Source organism: Heptranchias perlo, chromosome 44 (genome assembly GCF_035084215.1).
Source record: "Heptranchias perlo isolate sHepPer1 chromosome 44, sHepPer1.hap1, whole genome shotgun sequence".
Lineage (NCBI taxonomy): Eukaryota > Metazoa > Chordata > Chondrichthyes > Hexanchiformes > Hexanchidae > Heptranchias > Heptranchias perlo.
In genome coordinates, this window is record NC_090368.1 from 2886217 (window position 1) to 2901840 (window position 15624).

Consider the following 15624-nt stretch of genomic DNA (forward strand, 5'->3'; position numbering starts at 1 on the left):
ATAAGATGTTAAACCGAAGCCCTGTCTGCCCCCCTCAGGTGGATGTAAAAGATCCCACGGCCACTATTTCGAAGAAGAGCAGGGGAGGTGTACCTGGGCCAATATTTATCCCTCATCATCACTAAAACCAAATGATCTGGTCATTATCACATTTCTGTTTGTGGGATCTTGCTGTGCGCAAATTGGCTGCCGCTTTCCCTACATTACAACAGTGACCACATTTCAAAAGTACTTCATTGGCTGTAAAGCTCTTTGGGATCTCCTGTGGAGTTAATTTCTTATTAAAATGGCTGCCCTTAGCTCCAGCGATGGCTCAGTAGCTACAGGTTATACCCTGTGTAGTGCTGAGCGATGCAGAGCAGAGGAACCCAGCATCAATTTCCAGTCTGTCATACCCAGCCAAGGCAAGACAATTGGCCTCTGCACCCTTTGGGCGAGCGAGGGGACAAATCACGCATGTTTCTTGCTCCTGATCACTCTCCTCCCTATCTCCATAGCCTCCTCCAGCCCTACAACTCTCCGAGATCTCTGCGCTCCTCCAATTTTGCCTCTTGCACCTCCCTGATTTTAATCGCTCCACCATTGGCGGCCGTGCCTTCAGCTGCCCGGGCCCTAAGTTCTGGAATTCCCTCCCTAAACCTCTCCGCCTCTCTGTCCTCCTTTATGATGCTCCTTAAAACCTACCTCTTTGACCGAGCTTTCACCAAGCTCTCCTTGGCTCAGTGTCAAATTTTGTCTGGTTACGCTCCTGTGAAGCCCCTTGTGATGTCTTACTACGTTAAAGGTGCTGTATAAATGCAAGTTGTTGCTGGAAAGAGAGTGTGTGCATGGACACCGGATAAGGACGGCATCGGGCTGAGCTGTGATGCCCTCCAGGATTGAATAGCTCGGTATCTGGACTCGTGCACGAGGAGGCACAGGAGCCTGTAGCGAGAGATTGTTTGACCTCGCTCGGAAGTGGCCAGCCAGAAGTTTGCCAGCGATCTCGTCAGAAGAGCCACAGACCCACTCGAGACTTGGGTCACTGAACGCAAAGGCCCAGCGAAACCTCAAGCTTGTGTTGTCTGCATTGCGAAAGGGAGCATGTGATGTGGGCATCACCTCCAAAGGTTTTTGCTAACCAGCAGAGCTTAGGCTTTGAGCTTTGCTGAGCTCAGCTCCTTCACGTTCGCCCGTCCTCCCCTCCCCCACCCCCCCCTCCGAACTCCTCAGTAGAGTTATGTGTGCATTGCGTGTGACAGTAGACTAACCACAAGTGCTTTGCGAGGGAGTATTCAGTTCCTGCTTTCACAGCGTAGCGACTGTTTAACTTCAGTGGTCCCAGAGACCCCTCCATCTCGCAGTAAAATAGCCACTAAATCTTCAGCCTGTATTCGGAGTCACTTTTTCCGAGAGTGATATTTCTCTGCCCCCAAATTTTTTCCACTCTTTGGATCAAGGCACTGACTCTCGCTGGGGTCCGGTACCTTGTGGCCATTCTTCATACATGGAGCCGAGACAGTGAGTGCAAGCAGGCTACTTCTCAATGGGAGATGCCATGGCTGAGTCCTCCCCTAACACTCACAGACACACACACACACACAATCACTTGTGGACACACACTCATGTACACACATGGACATGCTCACTCGTGTACACACATACTCGTAGACAGACACAATCGTGTATACACACACAGACAGACAAACACACACACACACACACACTTGTGTACACATAGACACACATACACACATACACAAACCTGATCAGCTAACTCAGCACAGACCAGGGATGGGCCTGGAATGTTCCCATTCTGCATGGCTCAGTGTCACACCATCTGGTGCGATTACCCACTGAGCCACTGGGTTGCTCCCCACTTCTGCCCCCTCCCCTCTTCTGAGATGTTTTACACCCTTCTGTTGTCTCTCTCAGGGTCAGACTGCTGCACCACTTTCCCCCAGCCATTAACAAGCCTGAAACTGCTTGATTCCTTCCCCTCCATCGGTGCTACTGGGCGGTTGGGTATGTGTGTACATGTGAACGTATGTACAGGTGCGTGCACAGACGCGATTGTGTGCATGTGCATGTTTTTGTTCTGTGCTGTGTTACTTAAGGTCTAGTCTTCAACTGCACATGCACATATAATTGTCTGTTTGTGCGCCTATACATGTGTGAGTGTGTGTATATATTATATATATATATATATATAAAAAACCACTGTGCTGTGATACTTAATGTAAGGAGTCGTACAACACCAGGTTATAGTCCAACAGCTTTATTTGAAATCACAAGCTTTCGGAGCTTTGCTCCTTCGTCAGGTGAGTGAAGGGTTCCACAAAGTCACAGCATATATAGTCAGAGAACAATGCCTGGTGATTACAGATAATCTTTCCAACTGCCCTTTATCACGCCTCGGCAGAGAGATAATCACAGCAATCAAAGGAGTGAATGGTGTTCAGACAGGTTAGTCAGGTAGTCAGGGAAACATTACATCCAAGAATACTGAATACACAAGGGGTCAGATCACAAAGACAGAGAGAGAGAGAGAGAGAGAGAGACCTGAAAGGCAGACAGAGAGAGAATGACCAGTTGTATTAAAAACAGGTAACTTTTTTTCACTGGTGGGATTACGTGTAGCGTGACATGAACCCAAGATCCCGGTTGAGGGCGTCCTCATGGGTGCGGAACTTGGCTATCAATTTCTGCTCGACGATTTTGCGTTGTCGTGTGTCTCGAAGGCCGCCTTGGAGAACCTATATATATAGGTGCCCTTAAGTATCACAGCACAGTGGTTAAATGCATCATTAAATGCCATACTGAGCCACACAGACCAGGGGGTGCCCAGGCCTGGCCTCTGCTGAGCCCAGCCGTGGGCCGCTATTCGAGCCACACCTGCACACTGGGGTAGGGAGGGAGAGGGGGACAATTAGTCAAAATCTCCTGATCACCATCGAGTGACTCAGCGTTTGTGTGAATGTCGCACGAGGACAGGGTCAGGCTCGGCCGAACACCCTGCTGATTCTCGCTCTCCGAGCTCCCTCAGTGGGCGAGCTGCACACCTAGACCAGCGAAGCAAACGCAGGCAGCGATCTTTATCAGGGCGCTTATTAAAAAAAAAAGTCCTGTGTAAAATAGAATGAGGTCTGCTGGTCTGGTCCTCTCCAACCACAGTCGCATGCACAGTGAGCTGTGTGCAGAGTGAGAGAGCCTTGATGGCTCAGGGAGGTACAGGCGCTGCCTGCTGTGATACTGAGCCGTTTCGGTCCCCGGGAGGTCTCGGGTTCCAGGTCCAGCCACCAAGGCAGCCTCAGGGGGCGCCACAATTGTCCTCAGCATCCCTGGACTACAGCAAGAGGAAAATAAGCCAAGGTTTTCCCCTTCCTCATCGGTATCCTGCTGGAAAGCGAAAGGACATTGGGCACTGTCATTGGCCACAGTGCCCCCGGCTTAGGGAGGGGGAAAAGTAATCAAAGTAGGTTCCTGCTCCTGATCGTTATTTGGTGACCACCCCCCACCCCCCCCCCCCACACAACCTGCTGGAAAGAGGGAGGGGGGGGCATCAAGCGAGGACAGGATCAGGCTGTGTTGCAATGCACCCCTAGGTCGAATAGCCCGCCAATACTCGCTCTCCACGCGCTGACACATGAAGAGCGGCCACTTGGGCAAGTTGATGCCCGTGGAATTGTGCCTCGCAGAGAGTCAGCACCGCCAGGAGAGGAGGGGAGAGATAGATCGGAAACATAGAACTGCAACAAGAAATCCCGTTCCTCAGTTTCAAAAACTACACCCATTGGGCCAGGCTGGAAAATCAACCCTGGTGGGGGAACAGTTCAGACTTGGACCCAAATAAATTCACCACCTCGGGGAGAGAGGGATTGATGGGACAGTGTAGAGGGAGCTTTACTCTGTATCTAACCCTGTACCTGCCCTGGGAGTGTTTGATGGGACAGTGTAGAGGGAGCTTTACTCTGTATCTAACCCTGTACCTGCCCTGGGAGTGTTTGATGGGACAGTGTAGAGGGAGCTTTACTCTGTATCTAACCCTGTACCTGCCCTGGGAGTGTTTGATGGGACAGTGTAGAGGGAGCTTTACTCTGTATCTAACCCTGTACCTGCCCCGGGAGTGTTTGATGGGACAGTGTAGAGGGAGCTTTACTCTGTATCTAACCCTGTACCTGCCCTGGGAGTGTTTGATGGGACAGTGTAGAGGGAGCTTTACTCTGTATCTAACCCTGTACCTGCCCCGGGAGTGTTTGATGGGACAGTGTAGAGGGAGCTTTACTCTGTATCTAACCCTGTACCTGCCCCGGGAGTGTTTGATGGGACAGTGTAGAGGGAGCTTTACTCTGTATCTAACCCTGTACCTGCCCTGGGAGTGTTTGATGGGACAGTGTAGAGGGAGCTTTACTCTGTATCTAACCCGTGCTGTACCTGCCCTGGGAGTGTTTGATGGGACAGTATGGAGGTGAGGACCAGGCTTAACCCTGATATCTAACCCATGCCCAGCCTATATTCAGTGTCTAGACTCCTGTATGAAGAATGGCCATGTTACTGAGTTACTGTAGGGAGGTGGTCACCTTCAGAACCTGTACCTTGACCGGAGTCAGCCCCTTAAGGTGAGGAGGATCGAGAAAATTGGGAGAAGAAAGATGAGGCATATTTTATAAGATCCTTTTTATATAAAAAAAATCTTTGCAGGCCCCTTCTCCGATGAGTAAACAAGCAAAGCACAGGAAATTGCCTCATCTGCTGCTGCGGTTGGTGTGACAGCAGCGACAGTGCCTTCCAGACAAGGTGCTGCAGCTTCCACGGATTGAAGAGTGGCAAGAAGACGAGGCTCGGCTCACTCGCATCGCCATGGACTCCTGGCTGGGTGTGGTGATTCTCGGACTGGCTGTGCTGAAGGGCGCTGTCCTGCCCCAACCTACGGGGGACGTGATTCCTCGGATCTCCTTTTCCGACGGTGAGTGTAGACTACCGCCTCACTCCACTGCCTCAATCATTCCGGGGTTGCCTCCTCCTCCTCCTCCTCCGTGCTTTGCATTGATAGTCCTGTTTTCCCTCCACACCACACTTGTCTCCGTCGATCCAGGAAAGTCTCGTTCCGATTGCCAGGTTAACTCTCCTGAGTTAAAAGATATCAGCCAGGGCACCGGAATTGGCCTCAGCACCCCCGGGTCAGGAAGGGGAACAATCGACCCGGGTTCCTGCTCCTGATCGTTATCTTGTGGCCCCCTCCCCTCCAACCTCCCACTTGCTACAAAGTGGGTGGGGGGGCATCAAGCGAGGGCAGGATCAGGCTGGGTTGTGTTGCCCTGCCGAAGTTGAATAGCCCGCCAATACTAGCTCTCCACGCTGACACATGAAGAGCGGCCACTTGGGCAAGTTGATGCCCGTGGAATTGTGCCTCGCAGAGAGTCAGCACCGCCAGGAGAGGAGGGGAGAGATAGATCGGAAACATAGAACTGCAACAAGAAATCCCGTTCCTCAGTTTCAAAAACTACACCCATTGGGCCAGGCTGGAAAATCAACCCTGGTGGGGGAACAGTTCAGACTTGGACCCAAATAAATTCACCACCTCGGGGAGAGAGGGATTGATGGGACAGTGTAGAGGGAGCTTTACTCTGTATCTAACCCTGTACCTGCCCTGGGAGTGATTGATGGGACAGTGCAGAGGGAGCTTTACTCTGTATCTAACCCATGCTGTACCTGCCCTGGGAGTGTTTGATGGGACAGTGTAGAGGGAGCTTTACTCTGTATCTAACCCGTGCTGTACCTGCCCGGGGAGTGTTTGATGGGACAGTGTAGAGGGAGCTTTACTCTGTATCTAACCCGTGCTGTACCTGCCCGGGGAGTGTTTGATGGGACAGTGTAGAGGGAGCTTTACTCTGTATCTAACCCGTGCTGTACCTGCCCGGGGAGTGTTTGATGCTGACACTGAATGCCTGAAATCTGCGTTGTCACATCCCTCAGTATTAAGATCCCTGACCTCGATGTGCACATGAAATTGTTTTGACGAACACTTTTGTGAAGGCAGTTTCACAATTTTAACGACTGCTTCATGGCTGTTCGGTTTGAATTGTGCACTTGCCCTGGATCTTGTGTCTGAGACAGAAGTCTGTGGCTGCATTGATACCAATTGCAATCCTGTCAACTCAATATGAGAATGGGGAAGGAAACGAATGATTTGAAACTAGTGTTCTTTGAATGTTACCACAACCTGTAAGTCCCATGTTCCCCCCCTCAACCCTGGCCCCTGGTCTCTTCTTATCGTGTGCCAACCCCACCAGAGTGTGTGAGTCTCTGCCTGCGTTGATCTGCAACCAGCTCCGAGGTGTTCAGTGGGGAAGACCCATCCTCAGGTACCCATCCAGGCTTGGACAGGGTGGTGCTATTTTTGAGCAGGAGAATCTGGAACGTTCCAAGTTCCAAAATCTGTTTTTACTTTCAGATAAAAGTTCTCCCAGTTATTCCTGTTTCTCGTGCCGTACAGATATCAGTTAATGATCTGACTCTGAGCTTTGCTAAGTTTTCACGTGCGATAAAGTGAGTTTCAGGGCTGAAGCCACGATTGGATTCCCCGCCCCAATCTCACTCCCCCCTCCCGTTTTAGACTCGGCAACATGTGGCACCCACAGTCTTTCTGCACAGCGAGGTAACTTGAGTGGGAGGCCACAGGCCATCCCAGGGCCTCCCTCTCACTGGCTCAGCTTGTCCGAGCGGCCTTGGCAATGTCAATGAGGCCGTTTTGGAACACGGTGAGGGAGCAGGTCAGTTCCCAGTCCTACTGAAGGCACTTCAGAATGGCGCTGTAGACGGCGCTGAGGGGCCTGGTCGCTCAGGCCTCTCCGTAGGCCACGGTTCCCTGACTTCTCGTTCTCTTCACTGCAGGTGACCCCAGTAGGACAATCACACAGTTTTCAAAGGAAAGCTACCAGAATTACAGCACGCTGCTGCTCAGTGAAGATGGGAAGAGGCTTTATGTGGGCGCCAGGGACGTCCTCTTCTCTGTTGACACAGCTAGCTTCGGGAACATGGAGTTAATAAAAGAGGCAAGTATCACACCTTGTTGTTTCTCCGTAGCACTCTCCCCCCTGAGTTGGAAAGTCGTGTGTTCAAGCCCGCCCTCCAGCGACTTTAGCGCAAAATCCAGGCCGACACTCCCAGTGCAGTACTGAAGGAGCGCTGCACTGTCGGAGGTGCCGTCTTTTGGATGAGGCGTTAAACTGAGGCCCCGCCTGCCCTGTCAGGTGGGCGTAAAAGATCCCACGGTCACTATTTCAAAGAAGAGCAGGGGAATTCTCCCGATATTTATCCTTCAACCAACATCACTAAAAAACAGATGTACGGGTCATTATCACATTGTTGTTTGTGGGATCTTGCTGTGCGCAAATTGCCTTTCCTACATTACAACGGTGACTACCCTTCAAAAGTACTTCATTGGCGGCAAAGGGCTTTGGGACGTCCTGAGGTCGTGAAAGACGCTTTGGAAATGCAGGTTCTTCATCTTCTCCATATGTTTCCCCTTTGACCTATGTGGGCGTGCCCAGCCTGCGAGATCAGAGTCCTTCACTCTGCGTCGAGCACCAATGCCCGGCGGCCTGTGTAAGGATGGGATGTAGAATTATACAATATTGAGCTAGCGGTATTGGGTTAAAGCACACTTTAGAGAGAGACACACAGCTGGACCAGACGGGTTTTCATCACAGCAGGGGGGGGGAGTGTGAAGGAGGAATGTCCTTGCCAGTGAAAAGCGTACCTTTCTTTTGCAATAAAGATTGGAAGAGATAAGACATCAAAGGTATACACAACCAAGGATAACAGCTAATAACAGCTGGATCAACAACAAAAAAGTGAGCTATCATTGAGCTTTCATTTGAGAAGCTTTATATGCTACAGTCCTCAAACAAGAAATCCTCTGTCCTGTTTATTTGGTTCCACAAGCTTTCGGGGGCTTTCCCCTTCCTCAGGCAGTGTGGACTCCACACTGCCTGAGGAAGGGGAAAGCCCCCGAAAGCTTGTGGGATTAAAAATAAAATCGTTGGACTATAACTTGGTGTTGTAAAATTGTTTACAATTGTTAACCCCAGTCCATCACCGGCATCTCCACATCATGTTTATTTGGGGCTGGATTCATACTAAACTCCCCAGAGGTGAAAAACAGGAATTTAACCCAATGCATCATCCCCAGGATCTCATTTTTAAAAGTTGGGAGGATTCCTCTGAAAGCAATATACTTGTAGCAATGACCTTGTGCACTCGTTAGTTTATAGTATCAGTACGAACTTTGAGCATTAAACTACCACCAGAAAAGATGGCTGGCTGTATTTACTTCAATCACTGGGGGTTCCAGTTCCCCAAAAATTATCAGTGCAACACTGCGCAGTGGTTCACTAAATTTAAGTAAACCTCAGCCACACATTTCATCTTATTTGGATGAGAGACAAACATTAGTAAGTAAAAAGGCCGGATTCAACGTGTATAACTTTAGGTGCTGCGTTGACTGTAGCTATTAAATTAGAGTCATCACATCTGAATCAGATTGAAACTTGGCTACTCTATGAGAAACCGAGATCACCACAACTGGATCAGACCTAAACTTGGCTGATTTGTGCAAGTAAACAAGCCTCTAGCAGTACTCTAGAAGGCTTAAGAGAGCATTAATGACATTGTAGTTCTACAATATGTAGCTTTGATTTCGCGAAATAATGCAGAACAAAAAAACTTATGTAAACACTGAGTGATGAGAACTGCAACTGCCAAGCTCTGCAAATCCCATGACTATGTAACTAATCACCACTAGTGAATTCAATGCACTAAAATTAGATTTTGGACCATGTTAGATCATCAGTCTTCATTCAAATCCACTACTATGTTAACCTTAAAACACTAGTCACTGGATTTAGGAAAGCCATAGTGACTTTAAAAAATAAGAATATGGTAGAGGAAGTAGCTTGTGATTTTCAAATAAAACTGTTGGACTATAACCTGGTGTTGTAAGATTCCTTACATTTGTCCACCCCAGTCCATCACCGGCATCTCCACATCATCACAACAAACAGCAGAGAGATAGTAATAAACACAGAAAATACTGGAGAAGCTCAGCAAGTCGGGCAGCATCTGTGGAGAAAGAAACAAGAGTTAACGTTTTAGGTCGAAGGCCTTTCGTCAGAACCGGAAGATGTTTAAAGAGTTAAAGTTGTTGAGCAAGTACAGAGCCAGGGAAAGGAGGGGGGGGGGTGGAGAGGAGGGGAGGGGGGTGGAGAGGAGGGGAGGAAAGAACAAAAAGTGATAGGGTAGAGGGCACGAGTGATTAAATGACAAATTGATGATGGTGCAAGGCAGGGAGGGTGGTAATGGGACAGGTTAAGAAACGAAAGATTGATCAGGAGTAGCTGTAAATGGCAGCAGCAGAACCATTATCAGCACTAGCTGACCGAAAAAATGGGAGCAGTGGTTCTGATCTGAAGTTATCGAAATCAATGTTGAATCCGGAAGATTGTAAAGTGCCTAAACAAAAGATGAGGTGCTGTTCCTCGAGGTTATGTCGAGCTTCATTGGAACAGTGTAAGGGGCCGAGGACAGAGAGGTCAGAGTAGGAGTGGGACGGGGAATTAAAATGGCAAGCGACCGGCAGGTCAAGGGTCACGATTGCGGACAGAGCGGAGGTGTTCAACAAAGCGATCACCCAGTCTGGGTTTAAAGAGAGATAGTGATCGTTTTTTTAAATGAGGGATAAAAAGGAAAACACAGAAACTTTAGCTACCTTTAAGAAGAGATACCGTAAAGGGCCTGGACAGGCAATCGTTCACAATTCCCGGGGGGCTCTTTACACGTGAGTTTCTAGGCATAGGACTGCATGTACTGCTCTGTATGTAGTCTTAAGATGAATGTTTTAAAATAATGATAAATGAAGTTAATTGTCAGACATATTAGAATCAACATACAGCCCAGAAGGAGGCCATTCGGTCCATCATGCCTCTCTGAAAGAGCTGTCCAATTATTCCCACTCCCCCCTGCTCTTTCCCCATCGCCCTGCAAATTTCTCCTTTTCAAGTATTTATCCAATTCCCTTTTGAAAGTTATTATTGAATCTGCTCCCACCGCCCTTTCAGGCAGCGCATTCCAGATCAGAACAACTCGCTGTGTAAAAAGAAATCTCCTATTTGCCTCCTCCTGGCTTTTTTGCCAATTACCTTAAATCTGCCACTGGAACATAGGAACAGGAGTAGGCCATTCGGCCCCTCGTGCCTGCTCCGCCATTTGATAAGATCATGGCTGATCTGTGATCTAGCTCCATATACCTGCCTTTGGCCCATATCCCTTAATACCTTTGGTTGCCAAAAAGCTATCTATCTCAGATTTAAATTCAGCAATTGAGCTGGCATCAATTGCCGTTTGCGGAAGAGAGTTCCAAACTTCTACCACCCTTTGTGTGTAGAAATGTTTTCTAATCTCACCGGAAACAGTTTCTCCCTATTTACTCTATCAAAACCCTTGATGATTTTGAAAACCTCTATTAAATCCCCCCTTAACTTTCTCTGCTCCAAGGAGAACAATCCCAGCTTCTCCAGTGTGTCCACATAATTGAAGTCTGTCCTCCCTGGTACCATTCTATTAAATCTCCTCTGCACCCTCTCCAAGGCCTTGACATCCTTCCTAAAGTGTGGTGCTCAGAATTGGACACAATACTCCAGCTGAGGCCTGACCAGTGATTTATAAAGGTTTACTATAACTTCCTTGCTTTGTACTCTATGCCCCTGTTTATAAAGCCAAGGATCCTGTATGCTTTTTTTACAGCCTTAACACCTTCAAAGATTTCTCTATTACTGTCTCCACCTTTCACGAATCTGTTATTAAAAGGATAAACACCCTCACGTAGTCATCTCAGTGAGCTCCTGGCTGCCTCAGTTCCCCAACAGAATAATCCGATGCGCCAAAGGTGCCCAGCACTGCTTTGCCGGTGAAAGCTTTGGTCAGTGCCCTGCTGGTACACAACGGTCCCAGGTACGAGCAGATGCGGGAGCTGATCTCAGCCAGGGTGGTGGTTGGAGCGCTGCACCAGACCTCAGTGCCTCTGGACCAGGGAGAGGATTAAAAAAAAAACCATGCTCCCGGCCGTATCCAGTGACCCGCCCGCCAGCCGCAAAGTGTGGGCATCGACCGAGGAGGGTGGTCAGGCTCGGTCAGGGTTGAATGGCCCACCAACACCCACCGTCCAGGCTCACACATGAAGGGTGGCTGCTTGTGTGAGGCACCAGAGGTTGGCAGACGTCTGTGGAACCCGGATCCCAGCGGGAGTCAGCGCCTCCTGGAAGGGTGGTGGGCATTTGTCAATGGTGAGGCGCCATCTTACCAAAGCATTTCACACGGTTTTTGCTTATTTCAGCTACACTGGAACGCGACGGAGACCAAGGTGCAGGAGTGTTCCTTTAAGGGGAAGAGCAAAGAGGTGAGGCATGTATATTTATCCCTTTACCCCAACCCCTGAGTGTGACCGCAACATGAGACGTAGAACACAACGTCAATCCCCCGCCTGCCTGGTCGTCTCATGGTCCAAAAATAACAGACTGTTGTTGATTTTTAAATAAAATGTCACATGATATTTTCTTGTTACTGTGGGTGTGATGCGGCTCCATGTTCATCCCGTGGAGCACTCCTGTTCCTCCCGGCCCCAATAAAAGTAAGGAAAGAAAGACTCACTTCTCGGGCTGTTCTTGGGCTGATCCGCCAGCTGAAACTGCAGAGTGTGAACAGGAACGTTATGTGACTCCGATATGCAGATTAAACGGGCTCACCGTCTGGCTCAGGCCGATGCTCCTGCCGCCCAACGGTGAGCCCGGGGGGAGATGGCGTTAACAGTAAGTCATACCCCACCATCTCGAGACACTATCGCCCTGTTTCTGCCAGGCGGGAAGCCTCATAATCTACCATCCCTGCATGATATCATTAGGTGTGTTAATCATAGAATGATACAGCACGGAAGGAGGCCCCATTCGGCCCATCGTGCCTGTGCCAGCTCTTTGTAAGAGCTATCCAATTAGTCCCACTCCTCCCCCCCACCTTGCTCTTTCCCCCAGAGCCCTGCATAACCCATCTCCTGGGTCACTGGCAACAGTGACCCCGAGATTGATCTTTAATTCCTGGAGACTCCAGGACAACCTGGGAGGGTTCAGCAACCCCCTATCTGAGTCTGATGAGGGGAAAGGAGGGTGTACTAACTCACAGTGCCATGCTGTATCGAAGGTCCAGGCTCCCAACTCACACCGAGGTCAGGGTCAACTGCCTCCTCCCCAGCCCTTAATTGTCATGGAAGATCCAAGATTGCTTCCCTCATCTGTGCTGAGCTAACTGCTCTGAGCCAGGGCATGGGTTGGGACACTGCAGTCAGCCTCGGTGCACTGGGCTAAGGAGGGCAGGAAATTATCCAGGGATCCTGCTCCTGATCGCTATCCAGCGCCCTCTGTGCAGAGTGTGGGTGAATGTTGGTGAGAACAGGATCTGGCCATTCAGCTGAGGTACCGGACAGTGCCGTACTGGGATTAAAAAGTATTCAGTCCGTGAATATGCTTAAATTGCTGACCCTCCTGTCTGTGTGAATACACTGACTGTCCAAATGTTCCTGGTACAGTAACATGTACTTCTTGTATTTTTCCTCACAGACAGATTGTTTTAACTTCATCCGCATTGTGCTGCCAGTGAATGAGAGTCACATTTACACCTGTGGGACCTACGCATTCGGCCCGACCTGTGCCTACATCGTAAGACTCAAATCCTCGACATTCAAAGTGGAAACACAAACAGGGCCCAGCTCGACCTGCAATCATGGGGAGGTTCTGCTAATCCCTCTCACATACCTGCACAGCATTTCACAATACCATATCCCGTTTTACTTTGTCTTTGTCTCCGTATTGCTCTCTCTGTCCATGTGTGTGTGTTTGTGCCTCTCTCTCTGTCTTTCACTCTTCCCTCTGTGCATCTCTCTCCTTATCTCTCTCTCTCTTTGTTTGTCTCACTGTATCTCTCTGTTTGAGTGTGTCTCTCTCTATCTTTCTGTTGTGTGTCTCTCTCTATCTTTCTGTTGTGAGTGTGACTTTCTGTTTATGTGTGTCTCTGTATCTCTCTCTCTCTTTGTATCTCCCACTGTTTATGTGTGTCTTTGTATCTCTCTCTCTCTGCATCTCCCTCTGTTTGTGTGTGTGACTCTCTGTCTCTCTGTGTATGTGTGTGTCTCTGTATCTCTCTCTCTCTCTTTGTATCTCCCACTGTTTATGTGTGTCTTTGTATCTCTCTCTCTCTCTGCATCTCCCTCTGTTTGTGCGTGTGATTCTCTATCTCTCTGTGTATGTGTGTGTCTCTGTATCTCTCTCTCTCTCTCTGTATCTCCCACTGTTTGTGTGTGTCTCTCTCTGTACCTGTGTGTGTCTGTCTGTCTGTCTCTCCCTCTTTCTCTGTGGGGATGGAGATGGTGAATGCTGCTTCCCATCACTCTGTGGGGATGAGCAGTAACTCTGACCCTGCTGCAAAAATAGAAATTGAAACAGATACTGTGTTTGTACCTTCAGCTGAGCCTTTGAAGGCAAAAAAAGACCAAGGTGGGGGTGGGGGGGGTAGTGGATAGAGAGCAGCCACGGAGAGCCTGGTCTGATGCAGCTCACCAGCACAATACAGTGTGTCGGGTGGCGGGGGTGGAATTAAAGGCGCATCACATTCCGCACATTGCAACTTCAGGCAGACTCTGCCAAGCGGTTCAGGAAACTTTATTCAGGAGTGGTGCTGCACGCTCTGTACTGTGTTTTATTGTTTAATTAATTTTGTTTTGTTAACCTTAGCAACACAGGCGATGCCACTCCCATTGCACACATACAAACACCGCTGAGATAGTTTTGCCAGGCGCTTGACCACGTCCCCTTTAATTGTGCCGATTATTCCGTGTATGTGATATGGAGACTGCATGAACGAGTACAACACTGACAAATCGTTCCGTGTCTTACAGGATGTCAAAACCTTTTCCTTCCTGAGCGACTCGAATGGTGCCCCCCTAATTGAGGATGGCAAAGGCCGCTGCCCTTTTGACCCCATGCTGAAGTACACGGCAACCATGGTCGGTGAGTGCCACACGGGCAGTGGAAACCCCCCCACCCCCAAACAAGGTGGTCTCTGTCAGATCTAGCACAGGGATGAGTGTCGCACCTGTAGCCTGCCCTCCACAGTAGGTTCAACCCTTCTTCACTTGGACCTGGGTGTATATCCAGCTGAGACTGATGGGCGAATTGTCTGTCTCTGCTGGCTGCACGGAATGAGTTTGCAGTCTCAAAACAGTTCCCTAAATTCACAACCTCATTCAGAGAGGGTGGCTAATTTGGGAAATTAGAATGTCATACTGGGGAAGTAGAGTGTGCCTTTCTAAGGGGACCTGAGGAATACTGATGGGACTTTACTCTGTATCTAACCCATGCTGTACCTGCCCTGGGAGTGTTTGATGGGACAGTGTAGAGGGAGCTTTACTCTGTATCTAACCCTGTACCTGCCCCTGGGAGTGTTTGATGGGACAGTGTAGAGGGAGCTTTACTCTGTACCTAACCCGTGCTGTACCTGCCCTGGGAGTGTTTGATGGGACAGTGCAGAGGGAGCTTTACTCTGTATCTAACCCTGTACCTGCCCTGGGAGTGTTTGATGGGACAGTGCAGAGGGAGCTTTACTCTGTATCTAACCCTGTACCTGCCCTGGGAGTGTTTGATGGGACAGTGTAGAGGGAGCTTTACTCTGTACCTAACCCGTGCTGTACCTGCCCTGGGAGTGTTTGATGCTGACAGCGAGTGAGACTGAAATGGAAATTGTTCCAGTCCCCAGCACTGACGTCCCTCAGCTTGATGAGGACACAGGGAGTCAAGACCAAGTGTCGTCATCAGGTGAATTTGGTTAGAGGGTGGAGGATAATTGGACCAGGGCGTGTAGATACTACTCAGTCTCCATTTTAAAGTTCGCATTCACAGATTCCATGGGCTCTGGCCGCCTTTGGGTATCTCTCCCAAGGGTCCCATTCTTCAGCTGAGTGCCTTCTGGCTATTTGACCATGAGTGGCATTGGAACCCGATCCTGCTCTCATCTGATGTCCACACACATTACCCAGCAGGGCTCACTGAAGGAGTGGGCACCCATGCAAATTTCCCCAAGGGCGGTGGGACCAATTATAGCCCCCACGTTTGCCCCAATTGAACTCAGTAGAATAGGGTGGAACCCCCTGGCCTACACCTGGCCTGCAATGCTCAGTACTGCACTAGGCAGTGCCTTTACTCACTGAGCAATGGGACCGGTCTCCCAGTACTCTGTGCTGACATACACTGATGTCCCAATGTGTTGATCCCTAATATTGTTATTAACCACACCAGGACTTGAGCACCTAATCTAGGCTGACACTCCAGCGCGGTACTGAGGGAGTGCTACATTGTCAGAGGTACTCTACTTTGATTGAGACATTAAACCGAGGCCCCCATCTACCTGATCAGCTGGTGGATTAGAAGTTCTCCAACAATCTCCTGGCCAACATTTCTCCCTCAGCCAATGCCCCCCGAAAATAATTGACTGGTCATTCACCTCATTGCTCTTTGTGGGATCTTGCTGTGCACAAAATGGCTGCTG

The 15624-nt window shown here is 49.4% G+C and overlaps 1 protein-coding gene across 3 annotated transcripts in view; it reads left to right on the forward strand.

Annotated features, from left to right (window-relative positions):
- The window catches only part of LOC137306598 (semaphorin-4B-like), a 33666-nt gene that overhangs the window by 2890 nt on the left and 15152 nt on the right, over nucleotides 1-15624 (forward strand). For 2 of the 3 annotated variants that reach the window (XM_067975895.1, XM_067975896.1), the window contains exons 2-6: nucleotides 4681-4945; nucleotides 6874-7034; nucleotides 11372-11434; nucleotides 12645-12743; nucleotides 13979-14090. In XM_067975895.1, coding sequence (XP_067831996.1) covers nucleotides 4840-4945; nucleotides 6874-7034; nucleotides 11372-11434; nucleotides 12645-12743; nucleotides 13979-14090 — 541 coding nt within the window. In that variant the 5' untranslated portion in view covers nucleotides 4681-4839. Of the gene's footprint in view, nucleotides 1-4680; nucleotides 4946-6873; nucleotides 7035-11371; nucleotides 11435-11660; nucleotides 11844-12644; nucleotides 12744-13978; nucleotides 14091-15624 lie in introns of those variants that run through there. The other variant, XM_067975897.1, reaches the window with a different exon arrangement.